The 23,169-nt window shown below is 43.2% G+C and overlaps 1 protein-coding gene across 1 annotated transcript in view; it reads right to left on the bottom strand.

Annotated features, from left to right (window-relative positions):
- Positions 1-23,169, bottom strand: part of SHOC1 (shortage in chiasmata 1) — a 420,839-nt gene that overhangs the window by 90,389 nt on the left and 307,281 nt on the right. Inside the window, exon 14 of the mRNA XM_088460117.1 lies at positions 6,853-7,029. Within this exon, the coding sequence (XP_088316243.1) occupies positions 6,853-7,029 (177 nt within the window). The remainder of the gene's footprint in view (positions 1-6,852; positions 7,030-23,169) is intronic.

Genomic DNA, 23,169 nt, shown 5'->3' with positions numbered 1-23,169 from the left:
AGACAAAAAGTGCTGGCAGCGGCACTCCTCAGAATCAAGTATATAGACAAATAAAGTCCTTTTACTTGAAGTAAAAGGACTTTATTTGTCTATATACTTGTTTCTGAGGGGTACCGCTGCAACGATTTTTTGTCTTATATATATATATAGTGCACAGTGCAACAAAGGCATTTCATTGGTCAGATGCACTTGTGCACTACTCTAAATCACAGGCCCATAATATATAACATGCTTGCACCAAATTTGTATTTTATCTTAATACATAATAATATCAATTTTGTACATCTGCTGCAACAGTTAAAATGACAAGGTGCCTTTCAAATTGAAGCTTTCATTTCAGTTTTGTAAAGGGCCTAACATTTTGCAGTCTTCCTGTTGTATAACATTATGTAACAGCTAGACCAGTCAACAGTAACAAAATAAGTGCAAACAATTTGTAGTGCTCAGACTTTTAAAGTGTGACATAAGTGAATTGCTTGATTTAGTTTCCAAACTGAGCTTCCTACAGCATCATGCTATCTATCAGCCATACTTCAAAGATCGACTTATTCATAAGCTTTGCTAGGTATACATGGTACTACGAAAGTATTTCAGTAAGTAAGGTAACAAGACCTCTCACTCACGTGTGTAATGCTCTCAATGTCATTCTAATTTCCTGCCAGGCCAGAGCAGGTAGACCACCTCATGGCCATTAGACTGCGCCTCATATCAGTCATATTGTCCCAACATCATTAATGGCATGGCGGGCCTGGCGGAAACATTGTCAAACATGGAGGTGCGTAGTGTGATCAGATTTCTGCATCTAAAGGTCACATCAGCAGCTGAAATTCATCTCCAACTTTACGAGGTGTATGGTAATAACGGTATGTCATGAAAACTGGTTTGGTGCACTGCCTTTGATAACAGAAGAACAGACATTCAAGATTAGCATCGATCCAGATGGTCAAGCATGTCCACCACAGGTCTGATTCAGGAGGACAGATGCATTCTAGTTAGTGATATTGCTGACAAACTGAACATCTCAGTGGGTACTGTACACATTCACGAGCAATTGGGCTACAGGAAAAAGTGTTCATGATGGGTACCGAAGCAACTCACAGAACTTCACAAACCAATAGGATGGGGATTGTACTTGATGCAGTACCATGCGGAGGGAGTGTTGTTCCTACAGCGTGGGTGCATCATGTGACACCGGAGAGGAAGCAAGCATCCATGACATGGAAACACACTTCATCCCCACCTTCATAGAAATTCAACACAACTCCATCAGCAAAGATGATCATGGCGACCATGTGTTAGGACCACAGGGGCATGCTTCTTGTTTATTTCTCACCAAGGAATATACTGTTAATGCTGCCCACTATTGTGACATATTGAGCCAGTTGTAGAGAGCAATTAATCGTAAACGACATGGGTTTCTGCGAACAGGCGTCGTATTGCTACACGATAATGCCAGGTCACACTCAGCCACTGCACGCATGAGTTGTGCTACCATTGGGAGGTACTGGACTATCCTCCCTATAGCCCTGACTGGTACAGAGTGATTTCCATTGAAACTATTGAAGAAGCACCAGGGTGGAAGGCGATTTGCAACCAACGGTGAAGTTCAGCTAACCGTCACATCCTGGCTTCAAGCGATTGACACAGATTTCTTATTTGCCGTGTTATAATAATAACAAATGGAAACAAACATTGTATTAACCTTACAATTTACACTGAATATTTTGGTGGGGAAAATCCTCCTGTAGTATGCAAGATTGTTTAACTGGTACATCTAATATTATTCTATCACTGTGATACAGAAAAAAAAACAAATTCAAAGACCATTTACAGTACCCTTAACTAAATGTTTACAGTATTGATGTTTCATCTCACTTGTCGACCTGATTTTTGGCACACATGCATACACACAACAAATGATAGTACTGAAGGCTACCCACATGTGAAATTGAATTCAGGAGGTCATTGAAAGTGTAATATTGATTTATTTAAAAAAAACATAAATGTGTAATATTGATTTTTTTTCTAGAAAACATAAATATGTATAATATATATGAAAATGTATTGCTTAAAAATCTTGAACACATGATAATGTTTCAATGCATTATTATCATCCACATGTTACTTGCACAATAGGGTAATGTTCATTCAATAATTGGTGACTCAATCATATTACACGATGATCAGATAACTCCCAGCTGTTATCAAAATAGAATATTAAGACACTGGTTGAGACACATGTTCATTCTTCATATTAGCTCTGATACAAAATTGTACAGCATCAATCAAGCAAATAATTTGGTTGTAAAATAAGAGTGTAAAACAGTGAAAAAATGGGAATAAAGTAATATTTCTGTACAAGCAGTACTAAATCTTCAAACAATGAAGGACAGCCCTGGCTGAAAAACATAGTGTAGATGATCAGAGCTCTATGAATCTGACAATCACTCAATTTTAATTGTCCGTAAAATAGCAAAAGTAACAAAACAGGGACATACTGTACAAGGTATAGACAAAGTTCAGACATGAAAACAAGAGCTGGCAAAGATGAGACAAAAGAGGAATGTGGACCAAATGCAATATGCTGCGAGTTGCGGCAACTGCTGAGATTTTGGTATTTTAGCTGTGTGATTTAAAGCAGTCATTGTTTCAAAGGTAAAAACAACCTGCTTTTGCCTTAAAAATGTTTTGCCACTTTAAATCTTGCAGTTTAATTGGCAAAATTTAATCTGGGGCCAATAGAGAGGGATCTGGAGGATCCCTCTCCTATAGGATCTGCGCTATAGTAGCCCATAGGCTACTTACTTGCTAACACCATAATCAGATAGCATTAGTGACTGGGGCACAGCTTAGCAGCCCCCATTGAATCCTATGCTAGATTTAAGGAGGACAGTTGGTCACATGAGAGGTACATTTGAGCTGTATAGTGAGAAAGGGACAGAGAACAAAGTATTGTAGGACCCAAACCAAACAGACAGATGCTGAGGATTTCTGAAATGGCAAGGATAAAGGGATTTTAAAATGAATCATGAATGAATGCATAGGAAAAAAATTTATAGACTATTGGAGAGATGTGGGTAAGGTTTGAGGGCTTGAAAGTACAAGGTCGATGGAAAGTTTTGTTCTGCAAAGAGGAGTGAGTGCAGATAATTGGGATCGCACAGGAGACAGGTTGGTGAAGACATTGCCAGCAGCCAAGAGCAGAAGCAAAGTGTACCAGGGAACAAAACTGTTCGTGCAGACAAGCAAAAAGGGAAGTTATGAGGGAAAAATACTAATGAGATAAGGAAACAGGATGCTGGAGAAAGAAGAAAAGTTTAGAGAGAACTGTTGTGGAAGTAAACATATATACAGTAGAAGGTAAATTTATTAGGTGCAACATGGACTGATGTGAGAGAGGACCAGTTGATCCAGGTAGTGTAGGGCAGTGGAGAAAGTAGTGTCAGTTTTGATGTGGTAGACAATTTCTGTCACTTGGACAGGTCTAAGGAGCATATTTAACAATCTTTTTTATACTAAAATAATGTAAAAATGTGTGTTTTCACACCCATCTCACATTATTGTAATGTAACAAAGGGCTTTTGGAGGGAGTGGTCGTAAAATACTACTTCAAGCCCTGAAATTAGCATTCTTTTAGTAAGCAGATCGCATTTTCTATGCGTGTAATGGGACATACAGAGAGGGAGCCCTACAATAATAACGCTATCTGGAGATAACATTATGCTGGCCACTCCCCCCACAGACTGATCACAAACAGAAAGGGGGCGGTGACCGCTGGGCTGCTTCTGTAACCCCAGTCATCTGAACTGTGAACAGTGAAGTCCTGACCAGCAGCTCAGTTTATAACACAGATCAGATGACCAGGGTCACAGAGCAGGAGCCCAGTCATCAACTGACTGGCTCACGAGGAGCTAACCGGATAACCGGTCCCTGGGTGCTTGTAAATGTTAGCTTAGCGGAGTAGGGGGGAGAAAAATATTCTTAGCAGTGCTTTGAGGAGAGCCAGGTCTTCTGCAGCAGGGTGAATATGTGAGTGTTTGTAAGTGTGTATGTGAGCCCTGGTGTGTGTGACTTCCTCAATTGAGTGTATACCCACCGTAACAGGCACTGGGAAAACTACATCTCCCAGCAGCTCTTGCTTCTCCTTGCAGCCTCCCAACGGCCCCCTCCCCAGTCACACGATGGAGGGGAGGCAACTGGAGAGCCGTGGAGATCACCAGAGACCCCCGGAAAGGTGAGTATTATTTATTTATTTTTACGCACCACAGGGATTTCAGATGACCCCTAGAGATCCTACAGTCCCCACAACCACTTTTTTTTATTGATACCGCAGATATGGGGAGCGCGTATGCACACGGTAATCCAAAATTGGGTGCAAGGTTTTTTACGTCGCTAAACCTCGCCCTTAATTGAATATGCCCCTTGGTCTGCAACATATTGGCTGGTCCAGCAGCTGCATAGAGATGTATTTCATTACAGTTTTATAACAACCTTGTTTTTAGTGTGATTACAGTCCTCTGTAATAGTGTATCACTCACAACCTGTCAAAGGAGGTAGGTTTTTCCGATCCATTAAACCTAGATGTCACTTTGCTCTTACATTAACTAAACTTAATTCTATATATTAATGTCACCTATACCCTTTTCAACCTCTTCCACCCAGACATCATCAACAATACTACAATCATTACAAAATAAATCTAGCAAAGAAAAACAGTCTTTAAGTCATACATTGTTTAATTCTAGAAGGCAGATGAATGTTAAGTACTTTTACTAAAGTAATATATCAGGAATATTGTATTTGTGATACCCTCGGCACTGAAAGGAGACAATGGACATTGCAATATAGAAGGCTACCACCAGGTGCAGCCATCATGTGCTAAAACAGACAAGTTAGCAACATTACAGTGTGTTTGTGGTTGCACATGTACAGTTTAGACCAGTAGAGGTCCAGGTGGTAGCTGCCGCAGGTCTGCTGTGAGAGACAGGAGACTGGGCAAAGCAATATAACTGAAGTGGGGAGGTGATAGAAGCCACTGAATACTTTGTGATGGTGCACTGAGTGACCACTGCAGAAGCGTCAATTGAGACTGAAAGCCGGTGTGTCAATCACTGGGAGCCGCAGTTGAGATCCATGGTGGCTGTGAGTAAAAGAGCTGTCAAAGGGAGATGTCCCTACTGAGCTGCAGGTTACTGAGAATTGTTTAGGAGCTATTAAAACTGAGATCTACTGACAACTGAGCTATTGCGAGAGTGCATGAGAGGTACTAAGAATTTTGAACAGATAGTGAGAATTACTAAGAGATACTGAGATCTGCTATATTTCAAGTACTGTGTAATCCTAACTTGTGCAAGAGACTGGGCTTTGATAAAAAGTGTGATATCCTTCTTGTTTGTAAAGCAGGGGTGGGGAACCTTTTTTCCGCCGAGGGCCATTTTGATATATATAACATTATTTGCGGGCCCGGTGCAAGCCACGCCTCCTCCACATGACTTCACGTGGAGGTGGGGCCACAATTGCCGGTGATTACAATGCCTGTATGCTCTTAGGAGCTGTAAGATCAGTGGTGTGACCAGCTGAAGTGTCCTAAGGACGCTCCGGGGAGCACTGCTGCATAGATTCTGGCTGCAGGGTGCCATTCTAGCCAGATGAGGCTAGCAGACAAAAGCTACCGAGGGCGTGACCAAATGATTCCATGGGCCTTATATGGCCCCCGGCCCTGAGGTTACCCATCCCTGGTGTAAAGAGTGGCGGCGATTTTGTGTGAATACTGAGCTGAGGCCCTGATTCAGAGATGTATGCTAATGACACTGCAGCTGTGAATTTGTTGTGCAAAAATATGCAAATCTCGCATACCCCGGGATTTGATTGCGATGCCCACCAGCAGCTTTGAAAATTCAAGCAACTGCCTACAAAGACATAGATCAGTCGATTATTAGACTTCTGAGTAACCCTCTGATCATGTACAATGGCCCCGGGAGACGCTGGTGCCATTTTTAATTCATACAAAATTGCAGTTACAGGCAGAGACTCACCTTGAAAATGGATAAGCGTACAGTTCGAGAATCTGAATTGTTTGAATCTGAAAATGGTTGTGACAGTGCTGAAGATAATTAGGATATACTGCAAGTGGAACTGTGTTTATTATACCTTATTATTGGATAGCCAAAGCTATTCATTTCTGGAATCAGGAAACAGCAGCAATAAATGCCAGATTTATTGCCATTACCATTTGTGAATTACAAATACATGCATGTTATAGGTCAGTGATTGTCCTGCAACAGAGTATACCAACAATATAACTTTGTGTGCACTTTACAGTAAAATACTGAACAGTTTTGAGGTTTTTGCTAAATCTGCTGAGTACTAATCTGTGTTGCTATTACTGTACATCCAAGTTTTGCAAAGGTTAATGTGTGTTTAGTATAGTAAAGTATAGTGTATTGAGACAATCAAGAAATTGCCCTTTCTTAGTTATAGCCAAAGAGGTGCTGCAGTAGCAAAGATAAAGAAGCCCATTTAACTATTGGAAAGCGCTATTGCCCATTCACTACTGTATTGCTAGCTACTGTTTTGAAATAGCTATATTCGTTTTTGTGGTGCAATCACCTGTCATGTGTATGGTGATCTATTTGATTATTCTCTTTGTCATATTACAGTATATTGTGTGTATGGGGCTAGCCTCTCTGCTACAGCCATAGGTGGATAAAGCTTGTGGAGTCATTGCCAAAAGAGGAGGAAGATATGCTGGAGCAGCCATCTCAGCTGTAAAGTACCATCTACACCTAACTTATCTGTGCCCACTACAGCAACCGGGGGATTACACATTCCTTAGTGATTGTACAGACATACCTATTTTGTAGTTATCACTAATAGTTTTCTCTTGTTGGCGTAAAAAAAAGCGAGTACAATCAAAAGTTACTGATGAAAAACTCCACTCCATGCATGCAGACACTCCAAAGCCTTTGAGTTTGTTTAGTACAGGCACTGCTTCAGCTTGAAGGACTCGGTAAGCCTGACATTGACTGTCTGTTCGTAGAAAGAACAATATATTATTTACACAGTTGGCAATATCTGAATTACATTTCAAAGATAATTCTGCTGCTTGTCACTTGCTTCTATATATGTCACATGTTATGTTTTGCAGACATATGTAGAGTATTGACATCAGGCCACACCAATGCAGGCACAGCCGAACATTTACTGAGTTCTTCACCCACAGCAAAGCATCCTCTCTTACTGGGATCCATTTGTCAGTAGTGAATAATGGTTATTAATTTGTTTTTTTCCTTCTGGTTCTTTAGATCTGACCCTGTATTCCTTTTTACAGACACTTATGACTTGTGCATACTCTGTATATTGGAAAACCCAACTTACCACAGCATTTAATGTGTTCACATTGCGTACATAAATGCATCTCACAGATTCATTACAGTGCTGTTTGTAAGTTTAGAGAATAAGTATGCTGTGACATACTTCCTCCAAAACATAGTGGGTCTGGGACCTAGTTGTACACATATTGGATGTCATTTACGCAATAAAGCCACATAAAATAGAATATATATGCCCATATGATGAGGCTTTGGCATCCCATTCAACTCCGCACCAGTAGAATATGCATCTTGGCTTACGACATGCATACAGTACATCTAGATACAATTATACCCACAACCAGGTTATAAGCACAAGAAAGTTTTTCAACATTCGATTGATAGCGAAAAAGGCATTCACAATAAAATTTCTCCTCACATATGAATGAAAATAGCAAAAAATGTTTTAAAAGAAAATGCCCACAACATCATATAATATATGCACGATCTGGGAGACTTTGGGGTAAGCAGAGTGCGAGAACAGCAGCATTTTAGATGAGCATTCTGCAGAATTTCAATATTTCAGATGTCAACATTGTGAACATGTCAATATGTTCCATGTCGACATAACAATGTTAACACCATAACTTTCAACTTTGTGGTCTTGACATTATGATTGTCAAAATTTTGATTGCATCCTGTCTGATTTCACCTCCTGATTCATAATACAGTACCCTCATAGTCAGTCTCAGAGCACCCTGTGTCTGCCATCTTACCGGAGTGATGTGTGGCTAATCTTTGCCCCATCACTCCTTGTCTATGAAGTTGAAACTTGAGGTGTTCTATTCCTAGAAGTCTCTGCCTGGGATGTTTCTGGTCCAAATTTCCATTGTTTGCTAAACTGGTGATTGTCTGGACCTCACATCTATTAGCTCCTGGCCACCCTCTGCCTGTTGTGGGCCCAGCAAGTATTTTACTGCCACTTACCTCCAGATGCCTAAGGGGCAACCACTGCCTTTTTTGGTGAAAATTGGCTCTGCACACTGATGCGGGAGTCACAGCTCTGGAACTTATGTGCTGAGAATCCTCAACCTTGTCTGTAGTCTACCTGCAGTTGGGGAAGAACATGGAAGCACCACACTGACATTAGTAGTGTGGTGCTTCCATGCAGTGAAGTGAGACATTTTCTCCACTCTGCTACCTTTGGGAAAATAGTGTATACTGGGCTTGGTATGACAGCAGCGAAGGGGTAATTTTTTCCCACCATTACCTAGAGCAGGTGCCATACTGGATGTGTAATTTCTTTCCTACCTTACTACCCAGGTGTGAATAATTGTTAGTGGTGGCTGCACTGACTTCTTAGAGCATTGGTATCTTTTGAAGCATAGTATCTGTTTTATTACTCCATGCTTAGATGTAACATTCAGGGGTTTCTGCTCCAGTGCTCTGTGGAGTCGATACAGTGACATGTTTTCTGTTAAATCTGGAGTTCTTGAAGATTCATTGTGTGGACCCTGTGGTTCTGTCACCTGTCAAGAATTCCTTGGTCTGAATTTTGTAATGGACTCCAGTGCATGAGGAATGCCTTACCAATTTTACTGAGTCCTTTTGTGATACCCCGACAGGGATTGTAAAAGTGTGATGTTGTACTGTCTACTCTTACAAGGTTAGAACAGGTTCCTTCATCAGAGAGGTAAGGAGGTTGGAGCAGACATAGAAGGTTACCAATTCAAGTTTGAAGTGACAATTATTCTTTATTACTTAAGACACATCAAATTATCAAAAAACAAGAATAAAGCATCAATATATCAGAGAACCACAGTACTAATTACACTCTAAAGATATTTCTAACTCCTTTACCTAAATATATACTGGATGCAAGTCAGTAAGGTCCAGCGCTTACTGTACAGATGGTGAACTCAGGAACTTATCTTTTTGGTTTCCAGCTTAATGTTATTTAAATGCTATTGAAGACTCTGTTGCACTATATTAGTTTCTATGAATACAAACTGACACTCAAGTTACAGTAAGTCTCTTTAAATACTGCAAACTGTATTAATGACAGCAGTCCTGTAAGGTTTATAGAGGGATATGCTGTCTGTCCTGAGCTGCCATAATATGTCCTCTGGCAGAATGTCACTTGCCTGTTATCATACTGGACTAGGATGCAGTGTTATTTAGATAGATCGGAGTGCTGTAATATAGGGGTCTATTCATTAAGATATGCAGTAAAGAATTGTTACTTATCACTATAGATTGCATCACTTTGATGCAATCTATAGTTTGATAAGTTGCAATTCATGTACACTTACATTTCTTGCGAAGCGGAACAATAGATCTACGGTCGGCAGTCCGGTCTTTTCTATTCTTCTATGTGTCTTCGGGCCGTTTTTTTCCTCTGTGGTTCTGTGCATGTGCAGGGTCCCATCGGCGGCAGCAGCAGTGGGGGGCACAGGGGCAGCTTGGATGGAGGTGGAGCTGACCTGGCATATATTAGAGTACCGGCGGAAAGGGAAGGAACGGGGGGTTTAGGGTCGCAGGGGGCATCCTGGATGGAAGTGACCTGCGATATATGCCTAGTCACTTTACTGTAGCGGCAACAAGGGAAGGAACAGGGGGGAGTTGCAGGGGCAGCTTGGATGAATGTGACTGGGCATATGCAGGGTCACTTTAACTTAGCAGTGGCAGGGGTAGGAAGTGGAACGGGGGGCAATGGGTCAGCCACCACTGCAGGAGGCTACCCGGGATATGCATATACCTGGCGCACCTCTGATTGGCTGCTGGCAGAGAAGGTGGTGGAGACAACAGGGAGAAGGCAGGAAGACAGCTGTATTCGCTGCTGTTCTCCCCTAACAGCACTGCTTACGTCATCCTGAGATGGCGAATGCGGTACTAGCAGATGAACGGAAAGCTGAGCTTTCCGTTCCTTTATGAATCGCACTCACCATACAAATGTATGGTGATACGATACATACAGGAGCACGCGCACAGCTGGAGACGTAATAAGCTTCTCCAACAGTACCCTGCTCTATGAATAGCACGAAGCAGGGAAGTGCCCTGTTTTCAGCAAAACAGGACACTTCACCGCTTCATGAATAGACCCCATAATGCGCAGAGGAGTGCAGCATACATGTAGGATGACCTGCACTTTTAACATCCAGTCATTAGTTAATGAGGCTTTCTGCTCTCTACCTACCCACAAATATTCTACGGGGATGTGCAGCTTATACTGAATGTATTAAAACTGGTAGGGCAGAAGAATGAGAGTCTCGGTTACTGGCTATGCTGCTTACACAGCCAGAGATTATTGATAGAATTAAAGCCCTCAGCTGAAGGTGTAGAGCAGAAATAGGCAATTTAGTACAAACCTCCCTCTGCTGCTTGATCTGGGTGTCCTGAAACAGGCGCCTGTCATTAGAGTAATCGCCGAACCTTTCCTCAGAGAGCCAACTTCTGAGTCTGCCGTCCACTGGGGGTGTGGGCTTCCTTGGTCACTGCCCACTGCCAGCCAGGGTCTGCCTTGTTTACTGTGAATAGCCGGGAGGGAGAGTTCAAGGCAGTCTCTTCTGCCTAACAGGCGTGCCTCCTTGCCCTGTCTCTTCTGACAGGCACAGAGGGGAGGCCGGGCTCAGCCTGCAGCTCCACCCGGGTCCACCTTGTGGGAGGGGAAGGCAACCTCACAGCCTGCCTTCTGCCTCTGCTGCCGTGCCCCTGGGCCAGGCAGGTCCGCCTCTTTCCTCCATCACCTGGCGCCTAGAAGGTGCTAGATAAATATTAAGTAGAGTCTGATTGGTTGCTATGGGCAACATCTCCACTTCTAAAAACTCTCACTTTAGTAAATATTCCCCCTAGTTATCAGCTGTCGCGGCTGCTCCGTGATGTCTCTGGTCACCACAACCAGTCAGCCACGTCACTGCACCCAGCTCCTGCTGTCCAGCACCTCCTCACTCCCCGGATGTCTCCATCTCTGGCCGCAGGGCATTGTACATCTGGCGAGCGGTAGTCCAGTCAGTTCATCCGAGCGCCAGTTCCAGAGGGGTAATTAATGCCCACTGTGACCAATGGTAAATACTATTAAATATATATACAAATCGAGACAGCTGTGGCTGTCTGACCTACTGGAGCATACAAGGCTCCTTATACATAACACTAAACACATACACCTATATTTACTATTAGCCCCACATCAAGATCAGATTATTGGGTACATATGTTTTGTTTTTATAGGGGTTTTAAATACATTAGTGATACCCACCACAGGCTTAAACGCAGTGTTTTGGTAAGGTATCACACTTTTCTGTAGGTATTCATTGAATGATTATATTGGACATCACCAACAACTGGTGGCTTACTGGTTCTTTGTGCTTTGTGAAGCTCTATGGACCATTTTTCATTCTTCTATGGGTCCTTTAAGCTACTCCGTTGACCTAACAGACATTTTTGCTGTCAAACCCAGAGCAGATTACCTTATTTTGTGGTCTTCTGATCCCAATGTCCATGATATCTATGTTTTAAGTCTTCTGAATTCTACTTCTTCCTGATATTTATTTTAAACTCCCCCCCCCCGCAGCCTAACCCTACCGTCCTGCAGCCTAACCCTAACTCTTCCCCCAGCAGCCTAACTCTAACCCTCCCCCTAGTGCCTAACCCTCACAAAGCACTAAGCCAACTTGGATGTTTATTTACTAAGCCTTGGATGGAGATAAAGTGGACGGAGATAAAGTACCAGCCAACCAGCTCATAACTTTTATTTTTTCAAATACAGCCTGTGACATGGCGGTTAGAATCTGAGTGGCCGAACTTTGGCCCTCATTCAGAGCCGCACGTTACCAACAGTACGCTTGTTGCGTTCCGATGTTGACTAACCGCGCATGCGTCGGTGTTACACTGCGCATGTGCGTACGGCAGATTGCGAGCTTTTTTTCTCTCGTTCCTAAAATAGCGTACAGGAAGTGACATGTCAAATGTGATTGACAGAACAGGGCGTTTTTGGGTGTTGACGGGGGTGGAGATGGAAAAACGCAGGCGTGGCGAGGCGTTTTTGGGGCGTACATACATTAGCAGATGCGAACGTCAAATGTGTTCGGACCGTCACATACGTCACTGGAACATCCTCTTTCCCTTCAAAATGCTCGCACAGTTTAGGGTCTGGATTACTCGACCACATTGGCGATGGCCTTCTCCTCCGTCCCGGGACTCCATGATGTTGCAGCGATTAATCGCGGGTGGTCACAAAAGCAATTAGTGTTGTATTGAAAACCGGCTTGGTATGTGTTTGGAAAGCCGTTTATTGGGATAGCACAAAACCGTACGCAGGTGGAAATCATACCTGCTAATGTCAGGATTACACAATCAATTGGCGTACATTTTTTTGGGGTTTTTTTGGCCTCAATTTGTTGTTTATGGCCTATTGTGACAATAATGTCATCATGTTTTAATTAGCTCCACTTTTTTTTATTAATGTGGAATTTGCATCGTTATGTGATTTTTTAAACGTTCCTTCAAGAGGCCTTTTTTTTAAAAAAATGAAATGGTTTTTGGTGTCCTTTTTTGCCTTTAGGGCCAGGATTAAATGTAACCCATTTGTACAATAATGTCACAATACAATGTCAGATTTTTAACATAAATTTATTGTTTAAACACAAACCAATTGGCATAATATTTTGTTTTGTTTTTTTCTGGCAAAGATACTTTTTATCAAAAATAAATAATCAATAACTGCTAACATAAACGTACAAAAATAAATTAAAAACATTTCACAAGAAAGGAGAGGGAAGTTTTGACCAGAAAGGAATATGAGCCAAGCACAGAAGGAGTGTGGGAAAAGTCGCCATTGCTGTCACCGTTTTTTCGCCCGTTTGGATGGGGGAGGGTGGGCGCCAGACCGGGTCCGGGATGCCATCGGGCTGGCCTGTCCAGAGGCAGATGTTGTGGCCTCTGGACTAGGCACAGGGCTAGGCACATTTGGAGGATTGGCTGATGTTGTGCCAGAGGTGGAGGATCCTGATGTTCCGGCAGGAAGGGAGGTCGGCTCCACCATGTGCTGGCGAACGAGCTGCTCCAGGGCATCGGCGATGCGGATGTTGGCCCTGGTATTTTCCGCCAGGGCCTGACCAATGGTGACGTTGGCCGCAGCATTTTGCTCCAGGGCCTCAGCCACCCGTATCAGACTGGCGTCCATCCTCTGCAGAATCTCCGTATGGAAATCCGATTTTAAATTGAGTTCTGTGAGGAGGCCCACTGCCTGCGAGGGGGCACGCCCTGGACTGGCTTCTGCAGGGTCCTCACCCGGATGTACTGGTTCCTCCCCTGCAGAGCCAGCAGAAATTCTGCGGTCAAGGCTTCCCTCTGGAGCAGACTCATCCGCCTGTGTCTCTGTTGGAAAAATGAGAAAAGAGTCACATTAGAATGTACATATTGGCACAATAGCATTTCAGAGTTGGTGACATCACAATACTTACCTGGGCCAACATGAGGAGCCGCAAAGTCTGGCATGTCCGTATCCATGTTGGACACGCCAAACACCTCCACAGGCTGCACACACCCCTGTGCCAGCTCTTCTAAATCCGTCAACTCCAATGACACAGGGGTGGGACCCCCACCTGTCCCCCTTGCATGCCTAGCCCTGTCCGCGAGTTTTTGCTTTAGGCGATATTTGAAGTCGCCCCATCTGTTGGGAAAAATGGAAGCCATTATCCTTTGGTTTAAAATGGGGTTTGTTTTTAGGGGGGGCAAGGGTTTACTTACCGCCGTTTGACATCCCGGGCTAGACGGACATAATCACCCACTCTATTGACAGCAACGGCTACCTCTTCCCACATTCTCCACTTCTGGCTTAGACTCATATTCCTGTCTGCCTGTGGCAGGATGTCCACACACTTCTGGATCAAAACCTCCATCTCCTTTCTTGTGAAATGTGGCTGCCTTTTTTTTTTGCCCGCTTTGGCCGGAATACTGGGCCCAGCAGCCTCTTCCATGTCATCCTCCTCACCTATTTGTGTAAATTTACAGAATTCACAAAATCACAACTTGCCTAATCTTATGTTTCAAATTAATCGTTGATAGAAAATGCATGAAAGACTTACCGCCTGACTCTTGGCCATTTTTTCCCTGGTCTGTCGCCATGACTGAGGTCCAAACAAGAAATACACCAGAATTTGAATGTGTTTTCGTGACGTATTTATACATGCGTCCTTATTTTGCGGCCGCATCATTGATTGTGCGGCCCTATGATCCCTCCTTAATTTGTGCGGGAAACGAAACACTATTTATGGCTTGGTGTGTCTCAAGTCGAGGTGGCGTTTTTGGATTGTTGGAGGTTATCTTGGCTGGAGTTTATTGATTGCGTAGAAAGGAGTTGGCGGTTGGAGATTCGTTTGTTGGTTAGATTTGCGGTTTTTTTTCCGTTATCTTTGTTGGTTTATATTTTTGGGACCTCGTTTCTTGATTTGGTAAGTTTTGTGAAGTCTAACTTTTGTTCAGTTGTTGTTTCATTGTGTTTCGTATATTTTGTAATTTTTGGATCCCTAATTTTTTCTATTTTAGATTTTGTTTATTTTCGACCCCAAAGACCTTTTGATTTTGCATCTTAGATATTTGCTCTTGGTAAGTCCATTTTTTATCTTGTATTAGCGAACTAATTAGCGCATTTTTAGTAGTTACTCTTGTGACTTGTATTAGCGAACTAATTAGCGCATTTTTAGTAGTTACTCTTGTGACTTGTATTAGCGAACTAATTAGCGCATTTTAAACAGCTTAATAATCATTCTAACTTTTTGGTGGTTTAGCTTTCGCTTTTTGAGCCAACATTTCGACCCGTTTTGATGTACTGTGTTAAATGTCGCTTTGTGGTTTTGCTAAATGGGTGTTTGGCATATTTTAACTTTGGTCTAGCACAAAATTTTTAAACAAAAATGCACAGAGTGAAATGTGTCAAGTAATTTTGGTGTTTATTTTCAGTTTGGACGTATCATGACAATACCCCGGCATGTAAGCAGCAATGGATGGTATCATCAAGCTAAGTTGTTTTAATATAGTTTTGGGGTGGGTCAAAAGCCTTACTTTGAAATCTTTGAATTTCAGGTTGATCTGGGGCGGATCGTTCTGGCCATGCTCCCGGAAGCCGACCAACCTCAATCTCATCCCAGGCGTAGGCATCGTAGGCATGCAAGGCCCCAGATATTTCGAACACGTGTCACCCTTTTTGGAATGCCCGATGATGAGGTTTTAAGACGCTACCGTCTACCTCCCAAAATCATCATAGACACTCTCTCATTAATAGAAAGTGATCTTGAGCGGCAAATTGACAGTCCAACAGCAATACCACCACTGACGCAATTTATGGCGGTGTTACATTTCTGTGCCTCAGGATCGTTTCAAACAACGGTGGGAATAGTGGCGGGCATCTCCCAATCCTCCTTTTCCCGGATCCTGAGGGCAGTGATGGAGGCACTTTTCAAGCACCTCCATCATTTTATTAAAATGCCTTTGGATATGGATGCCCTTAGTGTGGCCAAGGCCAATTTTTACCAAATAGCTGGCTTCCCACACATCATAGGGGTTGTGGATGGTACTCACATACCACTTCAGCCTCCAGCACGGCTGGAGCCAATATTTAGAAACAGGAAACACTATCACTCCCTGAATGTAATGGTGGTATGTGATGCCTCCCTCCAGATCCTGTCCCTGAATGCTAAATTACCAGGAAGTGCACATGACTCCTTCGTCATCCGGTAATCAGGGATATGGCAGAAATTAACCATCCTACAAGCTGGTGATGCGTGGCTTCTGGGTAAGTGGAGACCTTTAGTACATAACAATGTTAAGCTTGATACACAGTGTTCCTGATGTTGTCTCTTATATTTCACAGGAGACAGTGGATACCCTTGCATGTCCTGGCTGCTCACTCCTTATTTGGCTCCCACACCAGGCCCACAAAGTGAGTATAATTCCGCACTTACAGCCATCAGGCAAGTGGTGGAGCGCTGTATCGGCCTTTTAAAAGGCCGATTCAGATGCCTCCACCGCTCTGGTGGCGAGCTCATGTATTTGCCGGATATGGTGTCGAAAATTGTGGTCCTGTGTGGGATATTTCACAACATCGCCATAAGGAGTGGTGTCCCAATGCAGCCAGAGGATGCCTTACCTGAGGATGGCCCCCCCGAGGTTGGTCGGAGGTCAGTATGTGGGGGGGCCATACGCGATGATGTGGTGGCCAGATTTTTTAGGTAAGTTTGACCAAAACTACGGTGTTTATACCTAATGTGTTTGTGTTTGTTTGCGAACATCTAATTTATTTTTATTTTTTTCACCATCTTCTGTTTGTTCACATAATCTTTGCCACTCCAACGCTCACTACTTCCTGCTACCCTTACCAAACCTGGATCTGGTGATTTTGGGCATATATTCTGGAACCCATATCGCAACGCCATGTTTGTGGAATCATGTTGGCATGGTCCTTCGTCAACCAGTTCTTGATTGTTTTTTTTATTTAAATATTTTATTTGTATGTGTTGTATTTGAGATTATCACTGTTTTTTTTTTTTGGGAGTGACCACTTTGATTTCTCATTTATGTTGTGAATAAATGTTTGGAGAGTGAAATGGTCTTCCTTTTTTTGGACGTTAACAGCAAGTGTAACCAGGTTAACACACCTTACATTTGACTAAGGGGTAATCCAGTACTGACACCAGTTGATGTAAACTGAAATATGTTTTCAGGTTCCCAACCCACACCAAAAGGAAGCCTGTCCAAACCTTTGGATTTTGAAGATTGGCCTAAGCAGCTTGCACACCAACTAGGAACCTGTAAAATGTCAAAATATCTAATTGACACTACACCCAAAAAGGGAAATGACATTGTTACTGTTATGTGTTTCTTGTGGCTGTTTAACATACAAATACAAAACACAATCTAACTTTTAAAAAAGGGAAATCCTTGCAGGAACAGTCTACTTATGTCAGGGAAAACTATTTTTGTTTTGGAAAAAAAGAATGAGCCAGAACGTATATTAGAACAAAAAAATTTATTTAGAAAACGAAAATAAAAAAAAAAACTACTGGCGAAGGATGCCAGACAGCCGGTCAAGGCCCACAAGAATGCCAATAACATGTTGGCGCATCTGGCCAACACATTCGTCCACCTCTTGTCGACGCCTCTGTTCCTCTGTGGGTGAGAAAAGTGTGTGGATTAATAAAACAATAGGGAATCCACATTAAAAAAACCAAAACACAACGAAATCACTCCTAAACCTACAAAAAAAAAAAACCAAAACAAAAAGGGGGTGCTGCCAAAAATACAAGGCCTATGTACAAATTCCCACAGGAGTGATATGTGTATGTTGAAATCAGCAGGAAGAGGTAAAGGCAAACTGCTAAATCACCAAAAGTAAACCAAACAAGCACGAATAAAGGCACGACACATGATTACATATAAACAGTTTGTGGTTAAAAAAAATGTGAAAGAAAAACATACCGGGAGCCAAAACGGGAGCTCCGGAAGTCCCTCCATGTTCCTCCTCGGAGGAGCCTTCATTCCCCAAAGAACGGGGAGGGGTAATGACGGACTCTGGGGAGGGGGTAATTGGAAGAGGGGTGGGTGGAGGAGAGGGGGAAGTGGGACGGAGGGGAAGGAGGCCCGACAGTTCCGGGAGAGGGTCTTGGAAGGCTGGGGAGGAGTGGGGTATAGGGGAAATATTTGGGGTGGAGTGTTGGCTGGGGGTTGGGGATAGTGGCCGGGAACGCCGTCTGGCCGGACGGTGACGGCGTAGTCTTGGCTGTCCTCCTAAAATATGTCAAACAAATTGAGGTTAGTTTCTGGGCAAATCCGGGGCCCAAATAAAAAAAAAAAAACCACCAACAAAAAACATGCAAATAGGAGTAGAATGAAAAAAACAGAAATAGAGGGAAAACATGCACACGCAGATATGAGGACAAATAATAAATAGGACAGACAGGAAAACATGCACACGCAGATATGAGGACAAATAATAAATAGGACAGACAGGAAAACATGCACACGCAGATATGAGGACAAATAATAAATAGGACAGACAGGAAAACATGCACACGCAGATATGAGGACAAATAATAAATAGGACAGACAGGAAAACATGCACACGCAGTTTGCCCCACAAACACAAACATGAAAACCACAATACATAACACTTACTTTCCAGGATCTGCATGCGAAAGCATGCCAGCAAGCGGGGCGTTCGCCGTTGCAGGTCTGACCACCTGCGCTCCAGCTGCCCGATGTTGCGGCGTGAACCTAAGGACCGCAGGCGGGACCGTGCCTCCGCATACGCGGAGCGCTTCTGCCGGTTGGTGATGGGTGGAGGCTGGCTGGTGATACGGCGATCCATCACCTCCGTAAGCACCAGCAGCTCGCGCCTGGTGAATGCGGAGGCTCTCATGATGGCAATGGAGTTTTTCATACAAAACATTTTTGATAAAGTGTGCAATAAATTTCTGATTGGCTAATGTATTTTGGAAATTAACAGGAGCAATTTTATTGGTTAGTGTATGAGTCATGTGTTCAACAGGGCCAGAAATCTCTGGAGAGTTATGATAGGCTTGATGCAGTGACATGCGTTTGCAAATTTAAATAAAGAAATGAACCCCAGAAAATATGCGAGGATCCACAGCAATAGAACAATTGTTTAATTGTGGTTCACATGTTTTTTGAACAATAAAAGCGAATGTTCCATCCGTACGTATTCTGCGGGTAAACACAAACACGGACAAGAGTAAAGTTTCTTGCATTGTGTTGAAAAAAAACAAACAATTAAGCTAATTGATACATTGATTGGCATGATACGATTGAGGGAGGTAGGCAGAATAAAGGAGCAGGTAATCGACATCTGACAAGGCCACTTCCGGTTTCACTTGTGCGTGCGTTCCCTTCAAGCCATTTCGGGGATGTACGCTCGCTATTTCGCACGCTCGTTAGTTAGAGGAGGAGTCGCCTGAGTTTAGGGAGGAATTTTAGAAGCGAAAGAAAATACGAGCGAGCCATTGAATTTAAATAATTTTGTACGTACGCCTAACGTACGTGTGCCCGCTTGCGAGTGGGTCTGAATGAGGGCCTTTATCTCCGTTCACTTAATATCCATCCAAGGCTTAGTAAATAGAACCCAAAGTACCAACCAATCAGCTCCTGTCATTTTTCAAATACAGTCTGTAAACTGACAGTTAGGAGCCGATTGGCTGGTACTGTATCACTCTCCAGGACTTGGTGCATATCCCCCGGTGACTCTAATACTTACCGTCGGGATGCCGGCAGTCGTGAAATTGGAGTCGGGATACAGACTGCTGTCAGGATTCCGGCGCCGGTATTCTGAGCTCTGGCATCCCGACCGCCGAGATGGTGACTACATCCCAACCCTGCATACTCTGCAATTCCATCAACATGCGCTCTCTGAACATTGCCTATGTGAGAATGTATCATTACTGCCCAGTAATGTCCCTTCAGTTTTAAGTGAATACTCAAATTCATATGGAGTGTAACGTGCAAAAACATGCAGTATACACTCCGCAAACAGGCATAAGTCCAACTCAGCATCAGGCCCTAATTGTTTGATATAAAGAAATAAATCATAAAAAACAGTTGGACATATATACGTTGTTTCATATAGAGATGTCTTGATGCACTGTCTTTCTGCATCAATTTGACAGGAACCTTATTCTGCTGGGTACCTTCCTCACATCAGGACAGCGCCTGTTATATGTAGCCCTATAAATATATAAATATTTAACAGCCATGGGCCCCGTTTGTTATTTTATATGGGAGAAAAAGGAAAAAAAGAGGAGGGAGAATCAAAGGTTTATGTACAAAAGATAGAAACATACTACATATGCGGGTGTCAAACTGGTTAGCAGTGCTTTGTTGGAAATGTTGTATTGTGAGTAGTGTTAGTGTAGGAAGTCTTTTATTGTGCTATAAAGTGTGACTGATTATGTTTCATGGTGTATTGTGATTTGGCTGTTCTGCAACACAATACATTAATCTTATGTCTGTTTTTTTTTAGATTTTTACAGAAGTACTGTATACAGTTTTCAATCAAAAAGTGGTGCTATTGGTTCACCAATGCTGGTGCTATGGTTCATCTCTGAGCAGGACAAGGGGTGTATCTATAATGGATGCATCGCACACCCTGCACCAATACTTTTTCATACTTACCCCTCTGAAAATTGGCCAGAGTAGCTGCGGACATTTCTCAGGTGTTTTGCGCATGCGCAGGAGGGAAATCGCCGGGAAAATGGCGCGGCAGTAGACTCCGGGCACAGACTAGTGCCCGGATTCTACTGCTGCTTTCAGTTCACTGTCGGCCACTGGGGAGAGGAGGGGGCCCCGAATGGGGAATGCACATGAGCCCCCTCTTCTCTATCTTTATAATATACAGGGATCACATGGTTGATGAAGTTGAAAGAGCCTATGCTGGACATAGATGTGTATGTTTCTTGCTGACTTTTGTTTCTGACTTTTTGTTTCTTTTTTTTTTTAAATATGTTTATTGAAGATCAACACAGTACACAGTATACAGCATCAGAAACAAATAATGCAAAAACAACAGAATTTGGGAATAAAATCACACAATGAAAACAGACAATGACACGTGTTACGGTGAGACCCATTTTTGGGGTAGACAGGTAGAACTTAGAACAAGGGAAAAAAGAAGGTAGGGAAGACAGCGTGGCTAGAATAGTTAGAGAAAGAGTGCGGAGGGGGGGAGAAGGAAAGGAGAGGAGAAAGTTAGGCGAATGGAGAACTAGCATTGAAGAAGGACAACCAGGGGTCACATGTCTTGTCAAAGGACTTCGAGGAGTGTTTAAGAATACTGATCATGAATTCCATACGCTGGACCAGCCAGACCCTATTAATGATTGATAGGAGGGTGTGGGGAGAGGATTGCTTCCAGTCGACCGCCAGCTGACAGGTGGTAGCTGAGAGAATGTGCCTAATAAGTCTATTTTGATGGTGTGTGGCCTCAGGGATGGCCAGGGGTAAAAGAAAAAATGTAGGATCCGGAGGGATCGAGAGATGGAGAATCGAAGAGATCAAATTCCTAATATTTGTCCAAAAGCCAGCAAGCTTTGGATAATTCCACCAAATGTGGAGAAACATGACCTCCAATGAGTAGCCACGCCAGCATCTATCGGATACATTGGTGAACATCATTATCAGCCAGGAGGGGACCAAATACCATCTTTAGAGGAATTTGTATACATTCTCTTTTATCCTCACACAGATTGAGCTAGAAGCAGCCCTCTCTCTAATCTCAGCCCATCATCCGAGTCTATGGACTCGCCTAAGTCCTGCTCCCATGCCAACTCGTGCGGGTCTCGTGCGGGCATCGAGGCTGAGGAAAGTTCAAGTATAAAGTCAAGATCAGTCCAGCAGTGGAAGACTGACATAGACAGCAATTCAACAGTAGTCATAGGGTGCACAGTGCATAGTTACGTATCTGTAGGTATTGGAGTTTTTGGAGGGGATATAAAATTTAGATTGAATGTCAGAAAATAGGGGGAATGAGGCACACCTCACAACCGTCTGAAAACTGCTTCTCTAGAAGAATCTGAGCTATTCCATAGGATACAATGAGCAAGCTGCGCAGAGATGTAACACTTAAAATTAGGGATACCCAGGCCACCCCCCAGGGTTGGTCTTTAGAGAATGCAGAGGCACACCTGAGGTTGCTTACCCGCCCCCAGATAAATCTCGAAGTGTGGAATTGAAGAAATTTAAATACAAAGGGGGGTACATGGATAGGAAGGGTTTGAAAAAGGTAAAGGAGCCCGGGCAGAATGTTCATTTTAGTAGCATTAATTCGGCCTATCCAGGTGGGACCACAAATCAAGATCTGACTTAATTTGGGAAAGTACACGTGGGAAGTTAGGCTGAAAGAGCTGATGGTAACGCCTTGTTATGAATACACCCAAATATTTAATCTTTTGGAGACGCCAACCGAATGGAAATAGGAACATGGATTTGTGAAGGACAATAATATGTAATCTGCATATAAAGCCAATTTATGCTCCATATACCCGACACAAACTGCAGATATCTCTGAATTAATCCAAATTCTAGCAGCCATAGGTTCTATAAGGGCGAAAATAAGAGGCGAGAGGGGGCATCCCTGACGCGTACTATTAGAGATGCCGAACGGGGCCGAGGTCAGACCACTAGCAGAAATGGTGGCAGAGGGGGAATGGTACAGAGCTGAAATACCCCAGAAGAATTTTCCAGAGAAGCCCATTGACCCAAGGACCCCATACGTGAATGGCCAGGAGATTCGGTCTTTTCAGCATCTATTGACATAATTAGAGAGGGAATTCCGCCATCATGGATGGAGTGTATCAGGTCGATAGTCCTCCTGGTTTTATCGTGGGCCTGTCACCCTGGAATAAATCTGAACTGGTCAGGATAAATTAAGAATGGTGAAAGAGGATTTAATCTAGTGGCCAGAATTTTAGCATATAACTTTAAGCCTACATTAAGTAGGGAAATTGGCCAATAACTAGAGCAAAGTAAATGGTCTTTCCCGGGTTTCAGAATCAGATGTTTGCTTGTGTTGTGGCAGAGTCAAAGGATGCCCCATACAAAATTTTATTAAAGAAGTCTGTTACGTAAGGAATTAAGGTCTCCGCAAATTTTTTGTAGTATTGTGCTGAAAAGCCATTAGGGCTGGGGAGAGAGGAACCTTTAATAGATTTGATAGCTGCTCGGAGTTCGTCCTGTGTAATATCGGCATTTAGTGAGGAAAGTTGGGCCGAAGTAAGTTTGGGGAGAGGGGTACCAGCTAAATACGTCTCCAAATCACCAAACTGAGGGGAGTCACAGAGAGAAGGGACTGGGAGAT

The sequence above is a fragment of the Taudactylus pleione genome, unplaced genomic scaffold (assembly GCF_031769625.1).
Source record: "Taudactylus pleione unplaced genomic scaffold, aTauple2 ptg000967l, whole genome shotgun sequence".
Lineage (NCBI taxonomy): Eukaryota > Metazoa > Chordata > Amphibia > Anura > Myobatrachidae > Taudactylus > Taudactylus pleione.
The sequence above is the reverse complement of the archived record's forward strand: the minus strand, read 5'-3'. Positions and strand labels throughout refer to the sequence as shown.